General features: G+C 37.6%; 1 protein-coding gene across 1 annotated transcript in view; it reads left to right on the top strand.

Annotated features, from left to right (window-relative positions):
• The window catches only part of RP1 (RP1 axonemal microtubule associated), a 194,967-nt gene that overhangs the window by 90,753 nt on the left and 78,147 nt on the right, over window positions 1-26,067 (top strand). Inside the window, exons 27-33 of the mRNA XM_068188719.1 lie at window positions 1,948-2,173; window positions 12,700-12,854; window positions 13,487-13,565; window positions 16,709-16,790; window positions 18,905-18,960; window positions 19,113-19,145; window positions 25,064-25,233. Coding sequence (XP_068044820.1) covers window positions 1,948-2,173; window positions 12,700-12,854; window positions 13,487-13,565; window positions 16,709-16,790; window positions 18,905-18,960; window positions 19,113-19,145; window positions 25,064-25,233 — 801 coding nt within the window. The remainder of the gene's footprint in view (window positions 1-1,947; window positions 2,174-12,699; window positions 12,855-13,486; window positions 13,566-16,708; window positions 16,791-18,904; window positions 18,961-19,112; window positions 19,146-25,063; window positions 25,234-26,067) is intronic.

The raw sequence follows: 26,067 nt of genomic DNA, 5'->3' as shown, positions 1-26,067 counted from the left end.
ATCATCTACTGTGCACCTGTCAGGTTGAGGGAGGTGATTCTGTCCCTCTGTTCTGCTCTTGTGGGACTCCACCTGGAGTGCTGCATCCAGCTCTAGGGCCTCCAGCACATGAAGGAAATGGATCTGCTGGAGCACAGCAGGAGGAGAAGGACCAGAAGGACATGTTCATGGTCTTTGCATGGGAATTCACCTGAAAGCATGTCTCCCATCTTAGACTTCCTTCTGGAACTACAACAACAAAAAATCCACTTTAGAATAATATGATAAAGCAATATAATTTAAAAAGTTTTAGCTTTGCTTTTGAGCCAACTCATATGATACATACATACTATAACTCATATATATATATCTATATGTATATATATATATGTAATAAATATGCAAGATTTGCTTTATCAGTATTTCAGTTTGCTTTACAGCTAAATGACTAATCAGTCTGAATCAGCTGCTTCAGAAATGGAAAGGAGCTCTTTAATAGAGTTTCCTGGTCCTGACCAAGAATCATGGTAATGATTTTTGTATACAATGATCTGTGATGGCTGTGGTGCTTGTCTTTCAACAGGGATTAAGCCAGAATTTAATCATGGACATAAGAACATAAGGTTTCAGTGTTTTATTTACAAAATTGCCCTTTAAGACTTGTGCACCACAAATAGCAGCCAGTGCCTATACTTCAGGAGAGCACCACCTTTGTTGTTCACCAATACCATAATCTACTCATTTTGCAATAAAGGTTGAGAGTTCTAATATATTTTATATTTATTTTTGAGGTAACTTTAGCAGTCCCTTGCTCATTGCAGAGGTCTCTGTTTTGCAGCTGGGTGACATTTATTAGGGCAACTTAGCCCATGTCCTGGCTGCATTTGTGGCTAGCTTCAGAGTGCTTTTTTTAATCTGTTGTAATTCTGCTGTGAGTATTAAGAGCATATCTTTGAGGTACATGGTTTTATTGCATTAATGCTATAATTGTATCTTCAGTTGGCACATCTTACTTTAACATACTGTTTTAATATAGCAAAACCTACTACAATGGTCATAAGTATGACTCTATTCAGACTTTTTACTACTAGCATACATGTCATGCCCTCAGCCTGTGAGACTGAGTTTTGTCAGGCTTGCCTCAGGGATGTTTGTTTCCTTTTTGTTTTGATGTGAAATAGTACAAAATTGCTATATAGTAAAGGAAACAACTCTTTTTTGTTCATTTTTTTACTTGGTGATTTTTTTCCCAATTACCACGACCTTTCAAACACAACACTGTTAAGAAAAAAAGTTTAAAAAAAAAAGGTCAAAAGTGGTTAACCCTGCTTTTGAGCTTCGATTCCTGCCATCAGAATTGCCCAAAATACTTCTGCGACCCAAAACATAGTGGCTCTTATTTCAAGGCTGCAGTATTCAATGTGACATAGCCATGTTTTACTGTTTAAATTTGCTGCAGTGTAACATCAGCACTTAGAGAAACAGTTAACTCTGGAACCAGAGCACATAAAAACAGGAGTCAATGAGAAAAGTAGCAGACAGATAAGTGGTAGGAATTGTTAATAGGGCTCTGCTGATGGTAACTGTATGGACTTGTGTGATTTGGTGCAGCAATGACTGAACTTAGTTCTGCTTGTTAAAGGATTTGTCTAGAAATAGAGATTTACATTATAACACTAGAAAATTGATTCCTTGAAGAAGTCTAGAAACAGACTGGATTCTCTGAGCCCTTTACTCACTTTAAATAATGGGGTACTGGAGTCAATAAAATTACACTTGCAGACTACTCCATATGTTTTTACTCTTTGTCTCTGGGATTCATTGTATATTAAGGCTTAGTTTTATAACAAAACTCATTACTCTTGGCTATGTTAGCTGCACATTTAGCTTGCATGCCCAGTATAAGGATGTCTAAAGACAACAGTGTAATTTGTTATTAAAATCTGGATTTTTTTTTTCTTTTAACAGATTAATCTCAGAGATCTTGGGCAGCTATATAAAATCCGCATTGGCCATGACAACTCTGGAAATGATCCCAGCTGGTACCTGGAGCAAGTCAGACTTGAAAAAGTAGTCCCTATTTCTGCTGAAGAGATTTGTCTCCCCATAGAGAGCTGGCTTTCCGAAGACAAGGATGAAGGTGATACGTGGAGAGAAGTGGCAATAAGAAACCCTGCAGAGGAGCTTTTGCCATGTACGTGCTCAGTATTTTAGAACATGTGTTCACTAACCACTTCCTCTGAATATATGACAGTTTTTCATGTTTCCTTCAGGGCAACAAAAGCCCTCCTGCCCAAAAACCAGTGTAACTGTGAAGCAATCCCTTCCAGATGCTTTCTAGCTCCAGGAGAGGGAAGTGATCCTTTAACCCCACTCCTTTCCTTCCCAAAATCAGAATAACAGCTGTGGCCAGGGCATCTTACCCTATAAAATGTTTGATTTCCCCGAGTGCTCATATGTCGGAACCCAGAATGTCCCTTGGACCCTCTTGGGGGTTCCGGGCTCAGGTCAGAAGCATTTGAGACCCTGGCATGCAGCCAGAAACCCCTGTGGCTTTGAACTTGATCCATGGAACAATTTACCAACCTTGCAGGAAGAACAAGAAATCACAAAAATTTAGATATTATAGTAGAAGTAGTCACAAAGTGAAAGGAAGAATCTTTGAGTGCTGTACAGGGGGGTTTTAGGCCTTGTACAGAGGGGTCTGAGTTTTGTACATGGGGGTCAGAAGTTTTAAGATGGGGGGATTTGGGCGTGCCCTGTCCTCTTTCTTTCTTCTTCCTAACCTCCATGTTCTTGGTGATGCTGGCACTCACAGACTGGCTTAGAGTAGAAAGTCACCATTCAAAATATGGGTGATGGGCATTGGGGAAAAACCATAAACATTTAACACATAATGTACGATATAAAAGAAGGCATCAGCCCCCTGGGTGTCGGAATGTGCCTTTGTCTGACCTGCTGAACGGACCGCAGCAATTCAGGAAGAAAATCTTTTAGATAACACACAATAAACTACCTTGAGACCGGACGACTGAAGACTACTGAATCTTTCTTTGAAGGCACGGGTTGGAGGAGAGACTTTTTCATCTTTCAGGGTCACCCCAATCTGGGGGCAAGCCCTGACACTCATACGTCACTGGTAAATACTGCTCTTTAGATAAAGACATCAGGTAGGAAATCAAGGTAGGTAATGTCATGTGATATCCAGTTCCTTTCAGCAAGTTTGAGATCATCCTTTCTTGTCCTGCATAAAACATACTTTACAAGAAACCTATTATTTGAATCATCACACATGAGTTTTTCAAATCAGGCTTGAGTCATAGCCATTCACATAGAAATTGTTAGCTGCAGGGTGACACTTTGGAATACCAAAGTTTATGACAACTTTGATGCACTTTGTTCCCTTCAGCCCACCATATAAAGTTATTATTTAAAAAGTCCTGGACATTTACAGAAGAATAGGGATTCAGTATAAGTACTACATGTTTGTGTTTTTTTTTTTTTTTAATAGATTCTCTTTACATTAATAGAACGACAATAATGCAGCTGATGGCCAATAATGTCTGACAGTGATAGGTCTTACATAGATAGGTGCCACCATTTAGTAAATTGGATTCAAGCTGATGCAGTGAATTTTGCAAGGTGTCTGATTCAACATAAAAAAGATCATCATGCATTTAATGACAATCAAATAAATTGAGAAGAAAATATCACAGAAGTGAAAACCCTTAAGTCAAAATAATATAATTCTCTGAGAAAAATATTAAGACTATGATATGTGAATGTTTTATTGCAGAAGATGTTGAAAAACATGTATGAGCCAGCTCATATTTCTGCTTTGCTTTTTCTTTTCTTCTTTTTTTTTTTTTTCAGAATTGTTATTAACTTCAAAAAGAGATTTCAAAAAATGGGACTGATCAGGATGAACCAAGTTTTGTGATCACTGACATGTACCACAGTACCATATGCCACTCACAGTGACATATATGTCATTTACTGGTGCAATAGAAAAATGGTGCAGAAGCCAATTAATTTGTACAAACAATCAATTCAACATCAATAATTCAAATCTGCATTATGCAGTCTGAAAAACCCATTCATAGAAAAGTACTAATATTCTGGTCTATATATATTTATATATGAAAAATCAAGTCAGTTCTATCAAATGCTGGAAATATCTTTAAAACAGCACATTTATATAGTGTTTAATCACTGTATTGCTTCATATTTCCTTGTATTTGCTGGAACATTATTAAAATATATGTTTCAAGTATGAAAGAAAAGATACATTGCCAAAAGAACTTGGAAATGTCTCAAAAATTTAAGTTTTACTAATTAGTTATTGATTTTAGGAACATTTAAATTGAACATCAATACAAACTCAGCAAGGAGTCCAAAGGATTTCCTATTTATTTTCTCAAGAACAAGAAAATGAAACACTATCCATTTTCATTTCTCATTTAAAACCTAATTGCTTACAAGTACTGAGCAAGCCCTATCAAGTCACTTTCTCCAGCAGAAGAAACTACATGCTGGTAATTACTTAATGAGGATTTGATATGATTTAGGAGTTTGTATTCTGTACTTTCAATTTAATCTGTGATCTTCTAGTGATAACAGATTTCCTTAATAAAAGTCATGTGCTCGAAACTTTAAACAAAGCAAACAAATGTAAACTAAGCACAGAAGGCATAGGTCTTGTAATTGCTGTTCTTAAACACTTAGCTCATTGCTCAGCTTCCCTCTCAGAAGAAATGGTAATTTTTACTTATTCTTTTTCTCCCTCTCCCCAGCTGAAATTTTCTATGCAACCAATATGGACCCAAAGCCATGGAACAATTTTTTGACTCCTTGGCTTTATTTTTTTCCTACCATCTTGTCTTAAGATCTGAATCTGTTTTCTTTACCTTCCTCTCTGAACTTACCTCTTTTCCATTCATATTTGTCACCTCGGTAGCCCTTCTTAGTTTTTCTCATTGTTCCTCAGCCACTTCAAGAAACTGACACTAATCTGGCCTCCTACTCCAAGTATTGATTTCAGTTCTTTGTCAATCTCTCCATCACACCATCTCGACTTCTTTTCTTAACTCAGGTTTCTTGTCCCTCCAATGCAGGTCTGGCTTTGTCTTCTCTTTTCGTATTTTTTCCACATTGCCAAAGCTTCTGGGTCCATGGCTTCTTTTTCTCTTCCTATTACACCTTCTCTTTTGCTTTTCCAGCCCTGGGATCTAGAAAACACCTGCTCTGTTTTTGAAGTTGTCCCCGAATTCAGCATGCTGTTGTACTGTGTAATTCTTGGAGGTTCCCTCCAACCTGCTGTGTTTTTTTTTTTTTTTTCCCTGTGATTCTTCTATGCAGTCTGTGCCTTTTTTTTTCCTTTCTAGCAGTTCCAGATACATTTAGTTTACCAAATTTTACAAGTATTGGGTTTTTACTCGTCGCTCTTTAGATATGGTTTCAACCCCTTGTTACAATGTGATGCACAAAATAACAGTTATTCAACTATTTTCTAAGTGATAGGTATTGGAAATTAGTAATCATGCCCTGAGTTGGATAAATCTTAAAGTAAATCACTCAATGACAATAAGGTAGAAGACTTTGAATGCTTTTGACTTAGTTTTATAGCACAGGAATATGAGGGGAATCAGACCAGATGTGCAGCTCAGTGTAGCTCAGTGAGGCTGCCACAACTGCTTGGCCCCAGGTCCAACCAGCAGCAGGGCTCAGCACATTCCCAGTCAGCACCCACAGAGAGCACAGCTATGTACCACACATCAAGGCCAGCTGCACAGATCACCCAGACACACAGAGCAACTGCACAAACACAGCCCCAGCAGCCTCATCCTGCTCCCCCCTCTGGCTGAGCAGGACAGATGTCCAGCAGTGGGACTGTGTATGTGTATAGGTGTGTACAAGGTAGATCCAACAGCTGGGCTCACACACTCTGCCTAGTCCCCAGCTGCCCCTGGATCCCAGTCTCTCCAGTTGCTGCAGGCCTGCTCCAGCTTCTGGTACGAGCTATTTCCCTCATGCCCAGCCCAGCAGGTCTCACCCCCAAAGATACCCACACCTCAGGGTGTCTCTGGCAGCCGAGCGGGACTCACCTGGTCCCTCCAAGACTTGGCTGCTCTTGTAGTCTTTCACTCAGAGAAATGGGCCTCTGACCCCTGGTCCCACTCCACTCACTGACAGTTTTATTCCCTTCAGTCTCTCAAGTTGTTTCCATGCAGGACTCCAAGTCCAGTTGCTGGTACTTGGACTCCCTACTCACACATACACACAGAGAATAGATGTGATCTATTTTCTAACACCACTTCCTCCCCAGGTCACCTAGATCCATCTATTTCCCTGCCTTTAGTTCCTCTCCTAAACATCTTATAAGTTCTCTGCAATCACAAAATCTTCTTCTCTTCTGCTCTATATTGCATTTGACACCCCTGAGGCATCAAACCTCTTAAGTATGATAGATACTCCAAGTTGTCTCATCATGGTGGGTTTTATGCCCAGACTGACACTCCTGGGACAGCCCTGCAGGGAGGGGCTGGCAGAGTGTTCCCTTTCCCTAAGTCTCTAAGGGTTCCCACCTGCCCTTGTGCCCCTGTGATGATGGAGATGGGCTGTGATGGGCCTGGGAGAAGCCAGAGCAGGGTGTTACCTGGACTGTCCCCTGCCTGTATTGCTCTGTATGTGTGCAGACCTTTATCACAGATCCTAACATGGATTGTCTTCAGATATGTCTGAACTTTTGTTCTGCAGGGGTACCTGATGCAAGAGGTATTGAATCTTCTTACTGTTATGTTTATATAAATATAAATGTCAAATGAGGATATAAATGAGTAAATGTGTCCTGTTCTTTTTCACATATTCAAAGGTATAACTGTACTGGTTCTCGAAGTGGAAAAGAATACTAAATCTTTGGAGCTGGAATTTTTCCTGCCTCAGTCTCAGTATTTGTCTTTTATCTCATTTCAGTACAGTGTGCAGGCAAATACAGAAAGGTTAGAAGATGGCAAATGACTGAAATAGTGCAAAAGATGACCAAAGCAAATAGTAATAACACAAGTGTTATCTCTACAAAATTTTTATCCCTGTTTTATCACTCAGGAGGCACCGACTACATAAGTAAATAGTCAAGCTTCTTTATAGTAAAATTCATTAGCAAGTGTGTTTTTTCAAAGCTGATAATTTTCTTGCATGTCATGAAGAATATACTTATTTCTAGACTATTGCTCCAAATATTACTGGTGGAGATTAGAGAGCAGTTAGTGGAGATTAGAGTGAGAACTATAATTTGAACTGAAATGTCCTAACCTGATATTGTTTTTGTGTTTTCTAAATTAATATATGCACCACTTCTGAGGAAGATAGTCCCTCTTAACCAGTATCAGCCATTAAGAATTTGTTCTCTTTTAGCTTTAATGCTGCACTAACCTGTATCTTTACCCTTCTGTCATGGCAAAATGCCAAACACCCTTTATGAAAGCCAGGTAGTAAACACCAAGTGACAAAACCAGAGATTCAACCTTGCTGTTCGACAGATTGAGCCAAAATGACCATTTCTTTCAAGTGGGCATGTCATATGGAAAAAAGGCAAAACCTGGAGCAATACTGTGCAATACCGTTCTGGGATCTTGGTACGCCAGCATAAAGAGAGGACTGAATAGAAACAGTTGGACAATTTTAATGTTGTGTGTCATTTATCATCTCTCCAGGTTTTGCGCTTTGGCCAGTTTGTCTGTTTACACTGGCAGCCTGGTGGGAGTGAATTTGCTCAGTGAAGCACTCAGTGCTAAAATCCCACTTAGTTAAGTGTCCGATGTGCTCTTTATAGGAATCTAGAGGGAAGTTACTTCAGGCTTGTTCTAGTCTGTTCCCACAGACTGACTGCCAGTTTGTGACAAGATTGTTATCATTATGCTCCTGGAATGTATTATCTGGTGTAGCTTCATCCAAAAAGGACCTAGTTCTTTGCTCTAAAACCACTCCATGCTGCACACCAGAAAGAAGGAAGTAGAGCCAGCCAGGGGATTCAGCAGTGCTGTAAGCAAAGTAGCGTCATTAGGCACAGACAGCTGTGGATCTTCAATTCATTTGCTCTTAGCCAGAATTCTCCACTAATGACTGTACTTTTAGTGGAATTACTTTGAAAAGATCTGACAATGGGACAGCAGTTTGTACCAAAAGAAAGAGACCAATGTTTCTGCCATGAAAACTTTCATTTTCAGATTCTCAACGTTCTTTAAATGTAAATTCTTCTTTAATTCTATTCTGTTTGTTTTCTTCTCCCAAAACATATCAACATATTAACTTAGTCTTTAATGTGAAGCAACTGAAGGTATTTGTTTACTGTTTATATTTTCCAAAGGCAAGTCATAAGTCATTGACTTCTGTACATTACTTCAAAAGGAATTGGTAATTATATACTGTGCCTACAAAATGGGACCAAACTATCTCTTGTCATTGGTGAAGGCTCAGGTATTTATCGATTTTCTGTATTGGAAACCCTGATTCTGGTGCCCAGAATGGGAAATCTGGAAAAAAGGGTTCTCCAACTCACGTTCTATTGCCCTTAGTATGCCCTTAGGTTACCTTTTCTTCATAACCAGGAAAACTTTCTTTCTCTTTTGCCCAAGGTAGTTCACTTCTTATGTTATCAGTAGAGCCCAGAAGCTGGAGTTGGGATTTAAAAAACTCCTGAAGCCTCATGATATTATCTCTATCTCAAGAGATAGCATTTTTATAGGCTGAGCAACTAGAAATTTGGTACTAGTACACTTGACTGCTCATATGACGCTATAGTATATTTTATATATTTGGCTCTGTGATTTTTAGCACAGTTATTATACTGCTTTAAAGTCTGCCTTTTAGAAACTCCTCACCTCTGTCTGAAAACACTTTCGTTCCCTTTTTCATCTGTTTCATCCATGCATCCATGTTACAGATTTTTCTGTTTGGTTTCTAGAGCTTATCTAAGGTTACCCTGTGAGCAATATGAAGATTTCAATCACTTATTTTCTGAAAGGTTTCTTTTTTACTGAGTGCTAGCTGAGATTTTTTTCCCCTGCTATTCTGTATTAATTAATCCTCTTATATCCTTTATCAAAGTTACTGTGTTTTCCAAGACATTTCTTCTATTACTTTGATGTGCTCAACATTGGACAGATGCCTAGATGTGAGTCTCACAGGTCCCTCTCAATGCTGAAATCCTGTTTCCTGACTTCTGTTGAGTGGCTGGTTTTATGAAATAATTTTCAACTTTTTTTGCCCTTTTTTTTTTTTTTTGCCTATGGGTTTACTTCTCTCTGAATGTTTTGTCACCCCAGTTTACAGCTAGTGTAGTTTCACTGAATTAGCATATAGTAAAATGAAATTACTACTACAGAATAGGGGATCAGGCCATAAATTTCTAATTTTCAGAGTTTTGGGATGGCTTTTTCTTCCTGCAGTGAAGGAGGTCTCCATTGCAGATGGGCCTGCAGCAGGGGCCTTAGAATAGGTTGGTTACTCAAAAGAAATGAAAGGACAGTCTCAGAGGCTGAACACATTATCTAGGATTATTTCACTTTACTCTCTACACAGCAAACTGTGTTTTGCGAACAATATACAGAAAACTGCAAATGGAAAAAAATTCACATATGGTGAGTCTTTTTGTCTCAGCAGTACATTCAATGGTAGGTTTGTTCTCCAGATTTGCTTGTATTGTCCCATCAAACAATTGGTGTACCTTGTTTTATCTGTTGCAGAGTGGCACCATCACTCTTTTTCTTTGCCTTAAGCAATCTTTAGCTCAGGAGCCATTAGCACTAGCACCTTTTGAAGCTGTTCTTGAATCTAGAGGAACTGTTTGATAAAACTTGAACAACTTGAATCCTCTCAGGCTGCTCTGTGCCTAGGTTTCCATTTGCACAGAAAAGGCTTAATGTCCACAATCTATTTAGTGAATGTTTATTTGAATGTGCAGGCGTTTCACCATAGTGTCCATGTTCACCATGTTCTAATTAGGCATGTGTGTACTGGAGAATATTTTCCTTGCTTCATTTTTTGTGTGATTCCTATGAAATGCATTGTAACATATACTCAAGGGGTATAAACATTCCTTTTATTATCTTAATATAATAGCCGGTATTGTAGTAGCCTATATTTGTAGACAAATTTAGAGCACAAACTGGTCTATTTTGTTAAGAAGGTTCCTGTATAAATAATGCAGATTGTGTAGCTTAAATAAATGTCAGACTTAACATTTTACAGATGGTGAGGGATGTATAGACACAAGAAACTATGAAAAATATTTTCCAGTTTTTTGCATTTCAAGATGTGCATGCTGTCTACTTCAGACTGATTTATTTAGGCTGGTAGCAAAGGAAAGCTCTGTTTAATGATTAGATCATTATTGTCTCTCTGGTTACCACAGAGATGCACAGTGCTAGAAAACTTAGTTTAATTTATTTATCTGTTAATATCTTTGTGTTGTGTTATAAATACCTCTTGTTCTCTTCTCCTTCCATGAAAGGACTTGTTGGTATTTTGTTTTTGTAAACATTTATTGTTAAATGGTTTCTTAAAAAAAAACCCTTGAATATGCTTTAAAATTGTGCTTATAGTTACTTAATTTTTTTATTTTTGATGATGGAAATTACTTGCAGTTGTAAGTAATACTAGTCTTTCTATATAAACAGTCATAACATAAACACTCTATAACCTTCCATTTCCTCCCACAGATATTTTGCATTTTCAAAACTAAGAAAGTAAGTAAGAGTGTAAAAGTGTGGAGGCGACTTGAAGTCAATATATCCCTTTTTTTACTACCTGAAGCATCTTACTTCACGGGTAGTGCAGGCCTGTTATTAAAATTTCTGGTTACAGATTATGATAATTTTTAGCTTTTTTTTTGGAAATGTAACCTCTCTCCTTTCTCACTCCTAAAGATTTTTCCCCTTCATGATCAGCATGGCTCTTTGCTTTGCTGTACATTTTCTGTCATAGATCCCTTATCCTCTGCCCTTTGGCCAGCTATGATTATATTAGCAGTTATGATATAAAATGTAATTTGGATATATAGCTCAATTATGCTAATTATCAGGTCAATTTATCTTTGCAACTTGCTATTCATATCTACAATTTGTTTTATCATGATTTTTTAATGTTAAAAACCTTGAAACTAGTTTTTACAAGGCTTTTCAAATTTTTGAAGATATGTGTGAATTACTGAGATCATTAATACTTCACAAGCAGTGTTGGTACATTAATACATGGATGTGAGAGCTGCAATGAGTGCTTGGAATTACAGAAAATAATAAAATTGGTCAAGGAACACCACTTTTATTTAGAGTCCCAGTTGTAATAGTGATAAGGACTTATCCAAAGTGTTTTTGGATAATTTTACACAGAATAAAATAATTACCTGAATTTGATAAAGCATAAAGTCTATCCATAACATTTCTCCTATCTTTTAATACACGTGGTGCTATTTTTCTCCCTCAAGTATTTGCAGTATTATCTTACTACTTGTTTCACTTTTCATCTGGGAATCAGGAGTAGCTGTTTTTCAGTATTGGTGGACAACATGATGTTTGAGTTTTATAAGCTGACTTGGGAGCCAGTGAATAAAAAATGTATGGAAATGTCAGATTCTAGTAGCTATCTGGTGCTGTAAAGGTAACAGTATTTTAAATAGTTTTTGTAGAGTATTGTCCAGTTTCAAGCATTTTGTTATATTCTGTTTTCATCTTCATTGCTTCTTAAAAGGAACTAATTGTGTTTGTTAGGACTTGTATTACCTTTCTTTGCTCCCAAGAACTATTAAAATTACACATAAATGAAACAGTAATCTTCTCTGTGATCTACTACATAGCAGTAGAAATGACCAGCTGTTATTAGAATAGAAACACTGCATGGAAAATTGCCATTAAAATGTAAACAGGATTTTTTTTTAAAGTCACAGAGAAAAAAACTGAAATTAAACATAATAGTATATGATCACTGCAAAGAATTTTTTTAAAATGAATTTGCACATCTGGATAGTTATAAAAATAATATTAGTGTGGCATAGAACATCTTATTACAGTAATTCTAAATTATATTGCAGAATTCTTTGAAGATGTATATATATTTTTTTGTGTAAGACTCTGGTCTAGACTACAAGGAGAGGCATAAAAAAGTTGTAAATGTATTTTAACTGAGAGCTGTTTTTGGAAGTCCTATCATTCACTAGTCACAGATGTAGAAACCTTCAAAAGCAAGGTTCATTTTTTGTAGGTGTGGCAGCTGTTCATCTGCTTGCTCTCTTTTGTATATGAGGTGAAAATCTAAAACCCCTTGGATTTGTGGTTGTTATTCCACTTTTAAGATGAAACGAGGTTAAGAACCCAGACAATTGTTTTGCATAAATCTGGAGGTTGAAAATGCTTTGGTACCAGTGAAAAGTAGCTTTATTTCCGATGATGACTCGATATAGTTAGGTCGTCTCCCAAAAAATTGCAAAGAAAGACTTTGTGAACTAGCAATGCATAGAAATGCTCAGCATTTTGGGGTTCTCTTAAGCTTGGTGTTATCATATTTTTGTGAAGTAAAACATTTGAACCTAGAAGTTACAAATTCGTGGATAGCTGTTGCTACTTGCAAACTTAAAAATCAGTAGAGTTTTCTGGAAAATTTTTGATGAAGAAACTTTAGAATCTTGTGCAAGTTGCAAGGATAATCTCAAGCTTTTTCTTCTCGTAGTGTTGGTGTATGAGGTCCATGTATACACAGGTGCTAAACTTGGTGCTGAAACAGATTCCAATGTTTATATCAACCTCATTGGGACAAGAGGAGATGCTGGCAAAAGGAAGCTCCATAGATCTAAGAATAATAATGTTAAGTTTCGACATGGACAGGTAAAGTAAAAACAATGTTGCTTCTGATAAATAAGAATAAATTATGGCTAGAAAACAATTTTGTCAAGAAATGTAAATATCTTTTTATTTACAAGGTTTATTCAAGCATTGACTATTTTCCTTATTCAAAATTCATTACATAATTGCACCATATGGATAATTTTTATCTGCTTGATCAAGCATTTACTGAGAGCTTTAGATATTAGAATTTAGGTATTTTGGTTATTAGTATTGCACATATAGATAAAATTATAACAATATCATTTTTGTTGTCCTGAACAGATCACTGTAGATTTGAGAAACAGGCTCTAAATCTGTATTCCTAAGTATGTTTTCCAAACTTGATGAGGTACACAGGGCTAGAAAATATAATGTAGACAGAAGTAATTGAAACTGACCATTGTGTCATGCCAAAGGTATCAGTGCTGTCTCTATGGAGTAATTTTCAGGTGCTCACCTTAGAAAGTTTTAAAGGATCCTCCCTGTTTGGCCAGGATGAATATAAAACAACTATATTCATTTTGAAAACAAACAAACAAACAAAAGATTACAAAAAAGCATTTCTATACTGTTAGAGTAAAAGCAGTAGCTATGTTTAAGACTCTTATTATTTTCCTTGTGTGGTTCCACAGATGGATATTTTCTGCATAAAGGCTGTCTCACTGGGAGACTTGGAGAAAGTTCTGATTAGCCATGATGGAGCGGGTCCAGGTAGGATTTAATTTCCTAGAGACCAGTCTGTTTTCAAGTGCTTTTTAAACCCAATGCACTTGTTTATGTTGCATGCTTCATAGAAAATGTGACAGAAGGTCTTGCAGTGATAAAAAGTCTTCCTGCAGGTTGATCACTGTGATGGGATGATGAAAAACTGTGGTAATGGACAGAAAAAAGGGCATGAGTTTAATGTCATATACTGTTATTCTACTCTCTGTTTTCACGGTTATTTATGAGAAAGCACTGTTTATTTGCATGTAGAAAACTCTCAAAAGCGTGGTAAGATTGTCTTACACTGGTAAGACAATCTTTCACTAGACAGTCAGTGAAAATTTTCCAGGAAGGAATGAAAAATATTCAGCAGCTGATTTGTTACCTGACAAAATTTGGGTAGCTATAACACAATGTCCTTGCTGCTTTGGGCAATTGTATAAGATCTGATTATACATTTGATCTGGAAACTCAATGTGGAGCTGGTCCAGTGAGTGACACTGCATTCAGCTTGCAGGTTTTTGAGGAAAGAAGAAAGAATTTGGTAATGAGATGAATTTTGGGTACAGGCTCTCAAAGAAGTGTACATGTCCCTGGAATGATGCAAATGAAGAGAAAGCTAGCATTTAAAAGCACTAAAGATGCAAATACTGCAAATATGCTTGCAGATTAATATCTAGGAAGAAGCTAAATGAAGAGGAGGATTTTTAGACAGTTCAGGGCTCCACTGATAACAGATTGGAAAAGCCCTTTACCCTACTGTGTTCTGAAATGGCCCCAGGCAACACCCATCTTGCTGTCTGTACTGCCCAAGGCTCTGAGCAGGCTTGTGACTATTACAGAAACAGCCATAACACTGCAGCCTTTGAATGGTGTGTAATCTTTTTTCCTGTAGTTCCACAGAGTTTGTTGCCTTCAGCAATATGGATGTTGCTACACCTGAAAGTTTCACATTGTAGTAACCCAATAAATAACACAAAAGGCACTATGGTGGAGCCTACCTCCCCTCTATTCCCCACAGCACCATGCCATGCTCTCTTCCCTGATATCTCCTTTAACAGGCAGCACAGATTAGCAGGATCAGCATTACAAATCTGTAACCCAATTCAGCTATCTCAAGATGTTTTTTGACATTGGAGTTCAAATGTGTGGGTTTGAATGACTGTCTAAACAGGACAATGGATTGAATTCTATCTGTAACAAAATGTATGCCTTGGTAATTCAGAAGGTTTTTCATTGTACTCAGCACAGACAGATCTCACAGGCATCTTTTGAACTGTATCAAAGACTAGCCCCACAGAAACCTAGCCTGAGGTGGCTGAGGGGTTGAGAGCTGGAAAAAGATGGTGGCTCAGAGAGAGAGACTCAACCTTTTGGGGGTTGAGAAGGAGGAAGGGGGATTCCTTCAGAGGTGGGCTACCCCTTTTCTCATCACTTGCCTGAGTGACAGGGCAGGAAGGTCTTAATCCTTGATTTGGAGTCCATCTTGAAAGGATCCTAGAACATATGTTTTCTTTGAGGGTCCCATGCTGCAGGGCACAGATCTATTCCCACAGCTACTGTGAATGAGGAAAGTAAAGAACTTTTGTCCTAGAGAGCAGGGTTTGCTCCAATCACTTCCTGGGGATGCCCTTTCTATGTGACAGAAACTGCTGCCTTCTAGGGACTTCCAGACTCAGATCCAGCCAGGAGGCAAAGCATAAGGATCAATAGGATGATTGTTTCTGACCAAAACATCCTGCATGCTGTTTTGCTGCAATGTGCTGATGGCTAATGGTGTGAATCAGGTGAAACCTTGTTGGGAATATGATAAATTGTGAGTGGTGCAGATACAGTGAGATCAGGATATTTGAGAAGGGCATCATAGGACAACCAGACCAGCCACTAGGATGGTCATTGGAAGTGATCTAAAAGATCAGCATGGATGTGCCAGCAGTTACTGCAGTTAGAGAAAATATGAATTCAGTCATCCAGCAGAAATGAGACTGCACAGCCCCATGCCTGCTGGTCTCATAGTAGCAAGGCTGAATGTGTGTTCCCCATTGACATGCACACAAACACATTTCTAAAACACAAATGTGTGCACATAGCTGGCCATGCAGACCAACACAGTCAGGAACTCAGCACGTACACAAACAGTACAAGTGGCCTTCCCCTGTTACCCTCTCCAGTTGAGCAGAACAACAGTCCATCAATGTCAAATATAAAAAATTATGTACAGAATGGATGTATAATGTGGATATTCTCAGTTCAGTCAGAGAGAAAAAGAGAAAGATTTCTGCCAGGCTAAGCCTGGGAAAAAGTCTGAGAGGAATGTAAACAATCTATTATCTTGCTTTCTGTTCATATTGTTTATAGATATGTTCTACCACACTGACTTAAGTCCAGTGTACCAATCAGGTGAAATGTTTTTACTTTAAGACCAATGGAATTAATGTTCATGATGTTCTCTATAAAAGAGAGACGTAGTTTTGAATACACACTCATTTGTCTTCTGAAATTGTGCTAGTCATTTCGCCCGTTCCTGGCTCAACAGCGTCAGGATAAGGCCTCCAGTAGCTGGCCTTAGGCAGTCAGTCTTTCTGGTTGCTGGCTCTGGATGCTTGGATCCTCAGTTTTGCCAGTTACTGGCAGCAAGACAAAAAAACGCCCTCCAAAGCTGCAGCCCCACTCCATTTGCACGAGAGTATATGTTTTAAAGATTTGTTAATTAATATTTTTATATATGCAATAAGAAGTTCACTCACAGAGGACAAAAATTTCTAGCTTTCACACAAATCTTGATTATGGGCATAAACATATTTGTCCCAACATCCTTGTGCCTGATTACAGGGAATAATCAAAAGATGTAGGCTGGGATGTGAATGGTGTTGACAGTTCAGAGATGTATCCATGTATTTGTCTCCAGGGGAAAAAACCCACCCCTCTTAAAATTAAAGCAGGCAAAGGCAGAAAAGAATTGTATCTCTTAGGAGAGACAAAAAATTATAAAACTTTCATTCTGTTAATACATCTTATTTATTTAGATGAGATCTGTCTAAATATGATCTGTGTTTCTACTAGAAAAAGATAATCTGGGTTTTTTTTCTTATAATTTATTTAAAAAATAGCATGATTTCACATGATAAGCTTTTGTCATTTCGACATAGGCAGTGGATGGTTCCTGGATAAGATTGTCATCAAACATAAAGAAGGAGAGGAAGCTCACGAGGTTGTATTTCCTTGTAATAGGTATGTCATTCATGGAGAAAAAGAATTTGTTACCTGCCAGCAACGTAATGAAAAAATTTTAGAGCAGATATGTGCACACAAACTAGATGTTTGAGCAATGACCTGGAGTTTTTCAACATACAAGTGATGCAAAATTTTGCAGCTGAAGACAAGAAAAAAGGTCCTATATTGGTATGGAAGGGAGCAATATCCTAATGCAGAGAAGTCCCAAACCAAATGTTGCTTAAGAGGAAAGGTGCATGATTTTTTTTTTTTTTTAATCTAAATTATATAGAAACCATGTGAAATTAAATAAGCTTTCAGTTCTCAGTCTTTTAAGAAGTATTGTGTGTAAAGATCTGAAATTACATAATTGTCATCATGGAAATGTGGTGGGATGACTTGCACAGCTGCCGTGCTGCCCTGATTGACTATAAACTCTTCAGCAGGGAGAAGCAAGCAAGGAGAGGAAGTGAGGCAGTCTTGTATGTTAGGGAGTATTTTGATTTTCTAGAGCTTGATGATAGTGGTGATAGAGTTGGGCATTTATGGGTAAGAATCAGGGGAAGGCCAGCAAGGTCAGTGACATGGTAGAATGGTCTAGGTCTGTTACAGACCAGCCAACCAGGAGGAAGAGGCAGACAAAATTTAATGTGAGCAGCTGGAAGAAATTTCACAATTGCCAGCTGTTGTCTTGTGAGGGACTACAAATACAATGCAGCAGAGGAGAAGGAGTTTAGGAGGTTCCTGGAGCCCATGGAAAAGAACCTCTTGACACAGTTGATGAGGTAGCCAAGTACAGAAAATACCCACTGGATGAAGGAAAGATTGAGCCACTTAATGCCTTCTTCCCCTCAGTCTTCAACAGTATTACCAGTTCTCCTCATAGCCAGCCCCCTGAGCTAGAAGAAAGGAGCAGGAAGCAGAGTGAACCCCACAATCCAAGCAGAAAGAGTCAGTGGCCTGCTGCAGCACTCAGACAAGTCTATTGGGCTGGAAGTGATCCAGACAAGGCTACTGAGGGAGATGCATTGGGTCACAACAGCCCCATGCGGTGCTATAGACTTGGGGATGAGTGGCTGGAAAGATGTCTGGTGGAAAAGGATCTGGGAGCACCGGTCAACAGCCGGCTGAACACAAGCCAGAGTGTGCCCAGGTGAGCAGGAAGGCCAATGGCAATCTGGCTTGGATCAGCAATAGCATACACCAAGGCTGTGATTGTCCCCCGCACTCAGCACTGGTGAGGCTGCATCTCGAATCCTGTGTCCAGTTTTTGTCAAAAATTGCTTTCTACTTTTAGAAACTGCTAGTGATCTTTTGTTTCTTAGGATGGAATGAAGAGATAGGTCTCAAAAGTTAACCAGTTAACTTATTTATTTCAAAAAAGTTGAAATACAGTGGAGTTTAGACTTTATGCATAAGAGATTTATTCATAGAATTTTGTTCCATACAAGAAATGAAATGTGTTATGGATCCTTGGGTTTAAACAAATACAACATCAACACAGAGTCAACAGAATAGAAGCTGACAGTGAACATGTATTTATTTATTTTTAAATAAGTGAGGTTGTTGAAGATTGGGAAATATGTGAATCAGGGGGTTCAACTGAAAGGAGTATGATTGTATGTTTGCAGTGAAATGATATTGCAGAAAAGCTCCTTAAATTCATCAGTATAAAAGAAAAATAAAGTAAGAACAGAATTTAAGTTTGTTGCTGCAGATCTGCAAAAGTTTTAGAAACTTCCAGACCTACAGTTTTTATATATAATTCTAAGTACAATAACTATAACTAACCACTGCAGGTTTTATAACTCCCTCGCATGTACAGCTGAGTCTCTGAACCAATAAATAATTAGTATTTCATACAATGTACTCCATATAGTACTACTTTCTTCATACAGCTACCATGAAAATTCTTCTTTGCCTGGAGCAAATTGAATCAAATTCTTCTTATATGAATAAGGCCAACTGTGCTGAAGGTATAAAAGGAAATTTGATCTTGGAAGTAGTTTCAAGGTGTAACTTGATAAAAAGTGTATAAAAAATACTATTGGCAACAAAAGATAATGGTCAGATGATAAATACTATAATAATATTTTTTATTAATCTTATTATTTTTGTTTTTGCAATGAAAGATGGTTAGATGAATACCAAGATGATGGGAAAACAGAGAGGGAGCTAACTGCCAATAGTAAGTATTTTGTTAAAGAAAATTTGTTATACTACTACAGTATGTACTTAATGCCTAGTTATTACTAAAGAACCCTTCCAGATAAGACCATAACTTAAGAAAAAAGTGATAATAAAGCTAGCTCACAATTATTTTTCCTGTTCATATTTTAGAGCATGGCAGTTCAATGAAGACATTCCTTAAAGGTAAGAGTTGTTTTCCAACCATTGTTTACTATACCATAGTTTTTGCCGTTTGAATTTAAATCAGTATTGCAAGAAATATATGAGCAAATGACCTCATTTGTATATATGTTTTCTTGTATATCAGCTGTGAGAGAACATGACAAATTGGCTGGCAGTAGTCTACAGGAAGGACCAGACCTTTATAAGCAATTGAGAAAAAACAGAAACCACTTCTGATTTTCTTCCTATTTCTATTATTCTGTTCTGAAATCAACCAGGAATTCCTCTGAGAAGAGATTCAAGTGTTCTTTTGCTTACCCCAATGTCACTGTCATTTAATACTTGGGGACAGGTCCCCCTAGCAAACATCAGCAAGTTGAGAAATGTGTTGTGAAGTGTCAGTGGAAACATTTTCAGGTCAAAATTCCAAAGTAGCCAGAAATAATACAAGTTTAAACTCCAAATCCTTCAGTGAAGGTAAATGTAGTATGTACATTCAGTTGGCTAAATCTGATTGAATTAATAAAAAGACATTATTAATAAACTCCCCACCCAGCTGTTTTTTTATCTATGAAGACAATCTCATCCCTGTAATGCACTAGTTAGCGTCTCCATGTTTTTTCCTAACCAGAAAAGAGAAACAGACTGACACAAATATTTTTATGAACATTTAACTGTAAATGGCTATTCTGTGTAGCTCTGTCTGGGAATTTTATGGGAACAACTAAACTAAAAAAAGTGGTGTTTCCATTTGTCTCTTAAAACAGTGACTTGCTTTCTGTAGGATGAGTCCTAGTCTCTCAATCTAGTTCCAGTTTCAGAGAAAATTGAATCATTTGCATTCAATCAGTTTAGTCAACAGCTTTATTATTCCACAAAAACATGACTTTGACAAGAGGAGAGTGATGATCTCGGGTAAGTTAAGACTTTCTCACAGAGAAAGTTGATTTTCACAAGTGACTTGGAATTGGATTCTGCATTCTGCTAAGTGCACACTTCTGAGAAACAACCATAATATCTGTTTCACCTTATGTTCAGAAAATAGACTATATTTTACTACCAATTCAAAATTCTTTCCAGCACAGTTTCATTCTTTGCTGTGTTATAGTAAGCAGGCACAGATGCACAGGCTGCTCATTGCCTGTGAGCGACAAGAGTGATCAGACTCAATATATTGATTATGCGGAGAAAGGAATGGCTTCTTCTTAACCACCTTTTAAAATGTCACACTGCCAAGATGTCCAGGAGGACCCAGAGATCATTGAGATCAGAGCTTCTGAAAAAAGAGGTTATAAAAGAAAAGAACATTTTTAGGAAGTTATCTGTCAGTTACCTATATGACAGCTTAGCCTGAGCTGCTCTTCAGCCATCTTTGGGCTCACTCCAGTGAGGAACTGAGATAGGTTAGAGATTTGACTTTTATGCCTTATGTGAAAAAGATGGTGTTTGGGACTGATTTTTCACAGTTTAATTTGTGTTGTCATATCAGTGATCTCATAGACCTTGCATGATTGAGCTTTGTAGGAGGGAACCATCACAAGAGGTTTGGAAAGATATCCTATAGTCAGTTCTGTGTCATTCTATCAGGACTCGGTGCCAATGTCAGAGCTGTTAAGAGAACATTGCAGAGATGCAGAGTCCTGGGAGAAAAAATAATACCCTTAGATTCTCCCAGCACCTGAAGCAGTGAAGATTCTACACGGTAGAATAGTGAAAAGCAGTCCCCTTCAGAGTGGAGGTGAAAACTTCCCATGTAAGATATATTTACTGAATAAGAGGCAAGTGGAAGTTCTGATGTTAGGGAGCCAATGTTTTAGGCACTCATGTGGTCATATTCTGTATGAGCTGCACTCTGTAAATGGACTTCAGGGAAAGCCATAAAAAGCTGATTGGCATAATTCAGTGTTTGCTGATTTTCAGGGAAATATCAATGTGCTTAGGTCAAGTTTAAAGCACCAGATATAAAACAAATTACTTTATAAGTCACTCTGAAGGTGACTCAGAAATCTCATTCACTTTGGATGAGGCTAGTAACCTGTCCAACCACCTAGCCAAAGAGGAAACTTTGAAAGTCATCATTGCTAGATAGGTTATTTGAGGGCTCTTTGTCCTTTTTCAGTCAGGCTGGCATTATGCCAGATCTAATGAAGCATAAATCCCAGATCCCTGTGACTGCTGCTGCTGGCTATGGATTCTGCCAAAATGCAGTTTGCCCATATCAAGTTTTCTCAGTAACCTTTGTACATTTATACATTACCAGAGAGGCTCTGGCAAATCAGGCATAGGAAAAGATTTATTTGTATGCCTCTGAATCCTCCTAGTATATTTGATGCAAGATAGAGAAAGTGTATTGTCCTGGTGGAGAAGGCAGATAGATGCTCTCAGCTCTCAAATGAAGTTGATTTGAGGGATTTGAAGTTGATTTGAATGGGACTTTCTGTTACTCTCTAAAAGTTTCCTACACAGTAGGGATATTTTACTACTTTTTCCTTCTGTTTTCTCTATTTATTTTCCTTTTCTGCCTCAAAATAGATGAGGTATCATAATAGCACATAGGAAAGAATTTTCTCTCAAAGCAAGGAGACAAGGCACAGTATGTTCCAATGAAATCCTCACTGCAGTCAGCTAAAAAGAGCTGGCTTCCTGTAATGTGATGCCTGTAGTGTGTCCTGAGGTTTTGTGGGTGGTAAAGAAAGTGTGGTTCAGCAGCAGAGTTTGGTTAATAGATATTTTTCAGCTGGCTCTTCTTCTGTTGTGCAAGGTTTTTGGTATTAAGGCATATAGAAAATTTGTATCAAATGAGAAAATATTCAGTAAATTCTGCTGTGACTAATTTTGTTTTGGAATTATTCTCTACCTTGCAAGTACTTGATAATGGACTAAGAATAATCACAGGATTCCCAAATTTAAATGGAATAGACCTGCTTCTGAAAAGCAACAACAGCGTGTTTCCATTGCCAGATGGAGGCGGAAATCCCTAAGAAAAAGAATTAAGCAGACTGACTGCTCTGCCTCAAGGCAACAAAATTTTCTACAATCTTCAGGAAATAAGCAACCAACTCCTACGTCTTGCAAAGTGTGAATGTCATTCTAGGTCTTAAGACCAAAAAACACCAGAGTGAAAAAAACCCTGAAATAGTGTATTGTAAAAACAGTCTTGAAAATCCTTAAAAGATACATAAATGGCTCATATTTAAAAAAAAAAACCCAGAACACAAACCTTCATTTTTCAGCTTTCTGAATTATATGATGAAATGTTGACTTCAGGTTTTGCCATGCTCAGATTTCTATGTACAGAAATCATTGTGGGTTTGATTTTTGTGGCTTTCCTGAAGGAACTTTCAGGTTCCAGACTGGTGGTTAAAGGAATTTCTGGAAGGAAATTGTTATACTAATCCCATTTAATTTCTGAAAGTCAAGAAATGATCCCTAATTCTAACATATCTCTGGATAAATCTTTGTAATGTGAATCAGATTCTTGGTTATATCATTATAGTAAAGAGAGAATTCTGAGACCTCTTTTCCCCCAGAATTCTGTTTTTTCCCCTACTATTCATTTTAGTGCTTCCTACATTGATGTCTCAAAGTAAATGGCTCTAGCTTTACATGTAAGCTGTAGAAATACAATAACACATGAACACAACAATCACTCTGAAAGGAAGTTAACAGAGGTCACTGATATCTGGGGAAAAGTCTTTTTTAATGTGGCCACACAGATGAAACACAGAAAAATGACCTATTGAAGCCCAGCTGTCTCACTTCCACAACTTCACTCCTGGAGAGGCATAGAAATCACTGAATACAGTAAATATTTGGCATCAGTCTTCTGTCTCATGTAGCCATCCCCACCAAGTAGATGTCTAAGTGAATAGAATATTAGACAAAGGATTTTTTGATTCTTCCGGCATGAGCAGGTTAAATGAATTTGTTGAACTGAGAGAAAATGCAGTCAGTCTGTGTTAGTTCATTTAATAAACTGTAGAAGCATTAAAAATAAGTGTAGGAGAATAAAGAATCACAGACACTAAGAGGCCTTAAATCTGTAACCATTGATTTATTCCCTGGAAAACTCCTAACTGGTGTCTTAGCCTTCCTACTGAAATAATAATTAAAAACACAATAATGCATATTAATTAAAATAAATCACCTTGCCCAAAATACCTTCTCTGAACATGCTGCCTCTTTGAGGAGGGAAACAGCCAGTTATGCATCTGTAATTTCTCTTAACTTAGGGCTTGCTCGCTCCTGGAGCAGAGGGATAGTACAAAGAGAGGGAAAAAAAAAAAAGCTCCACTTGAGAAATACAGAACTGCAAAATTATCTTCATTTCCTCTCTGCTGTGTTCATGGGACAGCCTTCAAAATGGAGCATGGTTGGACAGGATAAGAGATTCAGGGCTATGCTGGGAGTCTTTGTAAAAATTTGAAGCTCCTCATAAACCCTTAGAGTGCTCAGGAGCAGCAAAAGCTCAAACAATGCTTGACTTCACGAAGTGTGACACCCTGAAGAGTACCACATGCCAACCTGGCACAAGGAGATAAAATTCAAAGCTGGCACGTATATCAAACAGCAAAATTCCTCATTAGGCAAAGTGTGGATCTTCCACACACTACATCTGACTCATTGCTGGAAATGACCTTAAAAAAAGTGCTCAGATGGAGGGATCCTTTCAGCTAGTGTGTTACTCAGAAGACTGGCTGTGAGATGAGTATTTGCCTGCTGTTTTCTAGCTGAGCCCAGAAAAGTCAGGGAACAGTGATGTAAGGCAGAAACAGGTTCTATAACAAGAGAAAAAAAAAAACAAACAACAAAACAAAACAGGATTCGCTTAAAAAAATAAGAAAAAGAGGAAAATTATAAATCAAGGAAACCAGATCATGTTTTCATCTAGTCTCCATCTTTAAGCAGGCAGAGGAAAACAAGAGGTAGGGAAAAAGCACACAGTTCTGTAAGAAAAAGTCACATCCAATTTATTTCTGAATTAAATTATTCTAAAATTCATTTTATCAGCATATTGTATTGTGGGATTACACATAATCACAAAATAGTTCTCTTTATATCAGTCCCATTAGCCAACTACTGCATCACAGTATTGGCCACAGTCTAAACAAAAGCTTTTCATTTGCTTTCATTGTTAAGTTCCTCTTGCCATGCAGGATCAAGTGTCTTTTCAACAAATTATTCCTTTGAATTCAGAGGATGATTTACCTTCAAGCACTTAAGTAGCTTCCTAAACTATACTATCCTTCTAAGACACCGTATTTTTCCCACACCTGGAGCAGCTTCCCAGTTGCATACTGGACTTCTGACACTGTTATGAGTACAGGTGACTTACCAAAAAGCAACCTCTAAAAGGCCCAAGACATGAGGTGAGGTCAGTGCAAATATCTCTTCAAAATTTCCTGCATTTTGTATTCAACCCCTAATGAGTGATCTGAGCAGACTGGACATGACAAATTAAGTTAGAAAAATCTGAGAAAAAGAAGTTGAAATTTCATTGTTTAGCTAGTTATGTATTAGCCAGCAGACCTTACAAATGTATCACATAGAAGTCTTTCAAAAGATTAATATTTTTTCCTGTTACATAAGAACATTCTAAGAACTGAAATTTAGTAAAATAATTACTGTAATTAAAGTAACTATTTCGATACAAAGAAAAACACCCCTAGGCAAAGTGTCTTTTTTCTGTTTCCTAGGTATTAATTTCTGTTGTCATACCCACTTCAAAAATTGTCTTGTGTTTATCAAGTCTGAACTATACTTATCTTCAAGATATTTAAAAATTTAATTATTATTTATTTATAGTAAATAGAATGTAAACTCATGGTAGTCTATAACTCTTCTTTGTGATAGTAACAAAGGCATCCATTGCTCTCTACTATTGATCCTAAAAATGTTTCATTGGTAGATTGATGCTAAAAATGTTTTTCCTGTTTTAGCACAATGGTGGAGAGTGCAGGTTAAAACAGATGGAGATTCCCCAGAGCCACAGGAGTGTAAAAGGACCCTTGTGATTTATGGCTCAAAGGGCAAAAGTGATGAGCTTCTGCTTTCTCCACAAACCCCAGGATATGTGTGCTTTCTCCCCAGAGCAACTGATGAATTCATTGTAAGTCAGAAATATACAGTACTGCAAAGAATTTATCATGACATTGCCCTCTAGGATATATATAAAAATATAGATATATGTATATATGTATATGTGTGTGTGTGTATACATAACTAGCATTATATATATACTGTTGATTTGTCTGCTAAAAATTCTATAATTATTTACAAAGATGGAATGACATAAGTGTAGGTCTTGGGTCATGTCCTACTGCTAGTCCTGTACAGCAGGACTAGCCAGCTCCATGGGCTCTTTTGTGTAATTTATTGCATTCACCAGCTCATCCTGCATTTTTTCTAATTCCCTAAAGATTCCTGAGTTGAAGTTCACACAAAAGGCAATATACAATTATTTGTGAATGCAGAAGATGAAGGATTGGGCAGCACTCCCAGGGGATATTTGTGGGTTTTTCTTTCCTTCATTTCCATCTTTGTAAAGTAGTATCCACTCTCCACAGGATTGTTCTGTCACTCAGGTCAGCAGGCAGAGGATTTTTCTGGATAATCACAAATCACTGGAGAATGCATTCATGCATATCAAAGTGTGGTGAACTCCGAAACAACAGCTTATATATGGCCAGTATTAAAATCAACCCTAACACTGTCCTGACCGCCCATACACCTGACACACATGCGGATGATTTGAGAGGATTCATTTGAGGCATCCTTTAAATCTTCAAATTCTGTCCTGGCTTTCTAGGCTAAGTCATTGCAAAGTCTCTTGATTGTCATGAAATACAGCTTCTAGCCAACAAGATGAGAGAAATAGCTTGCAATTTGAGGCAGTTTTATACAGCTCAGAAAGACTTTTCAATGGCTACAATAAACATTCTGA

The sequence above is a fragment of the Anomalospiza imberbis genome, chromosome 1, assembly GCF_031753505.1.
Source record: "Anomalospiza imberbis isolate Cuckoo-Finch-1a 21T00152 chromosome 1, ASM3175350v1, whole genome shotgun sequence".
Taxonomy (NCBI): domain Eukaryota; kingdom Metazoa; phylum Chordata; class Aves; order Passeriformes; family Viduidae; genus Anomalospiza; species Anomalospiza imberbis.
The sequence above is the reverse complement of the archived record's forward strand: the minus strand, read 5'-3'. Positions and strand labels throughout refer to the sequence as shown.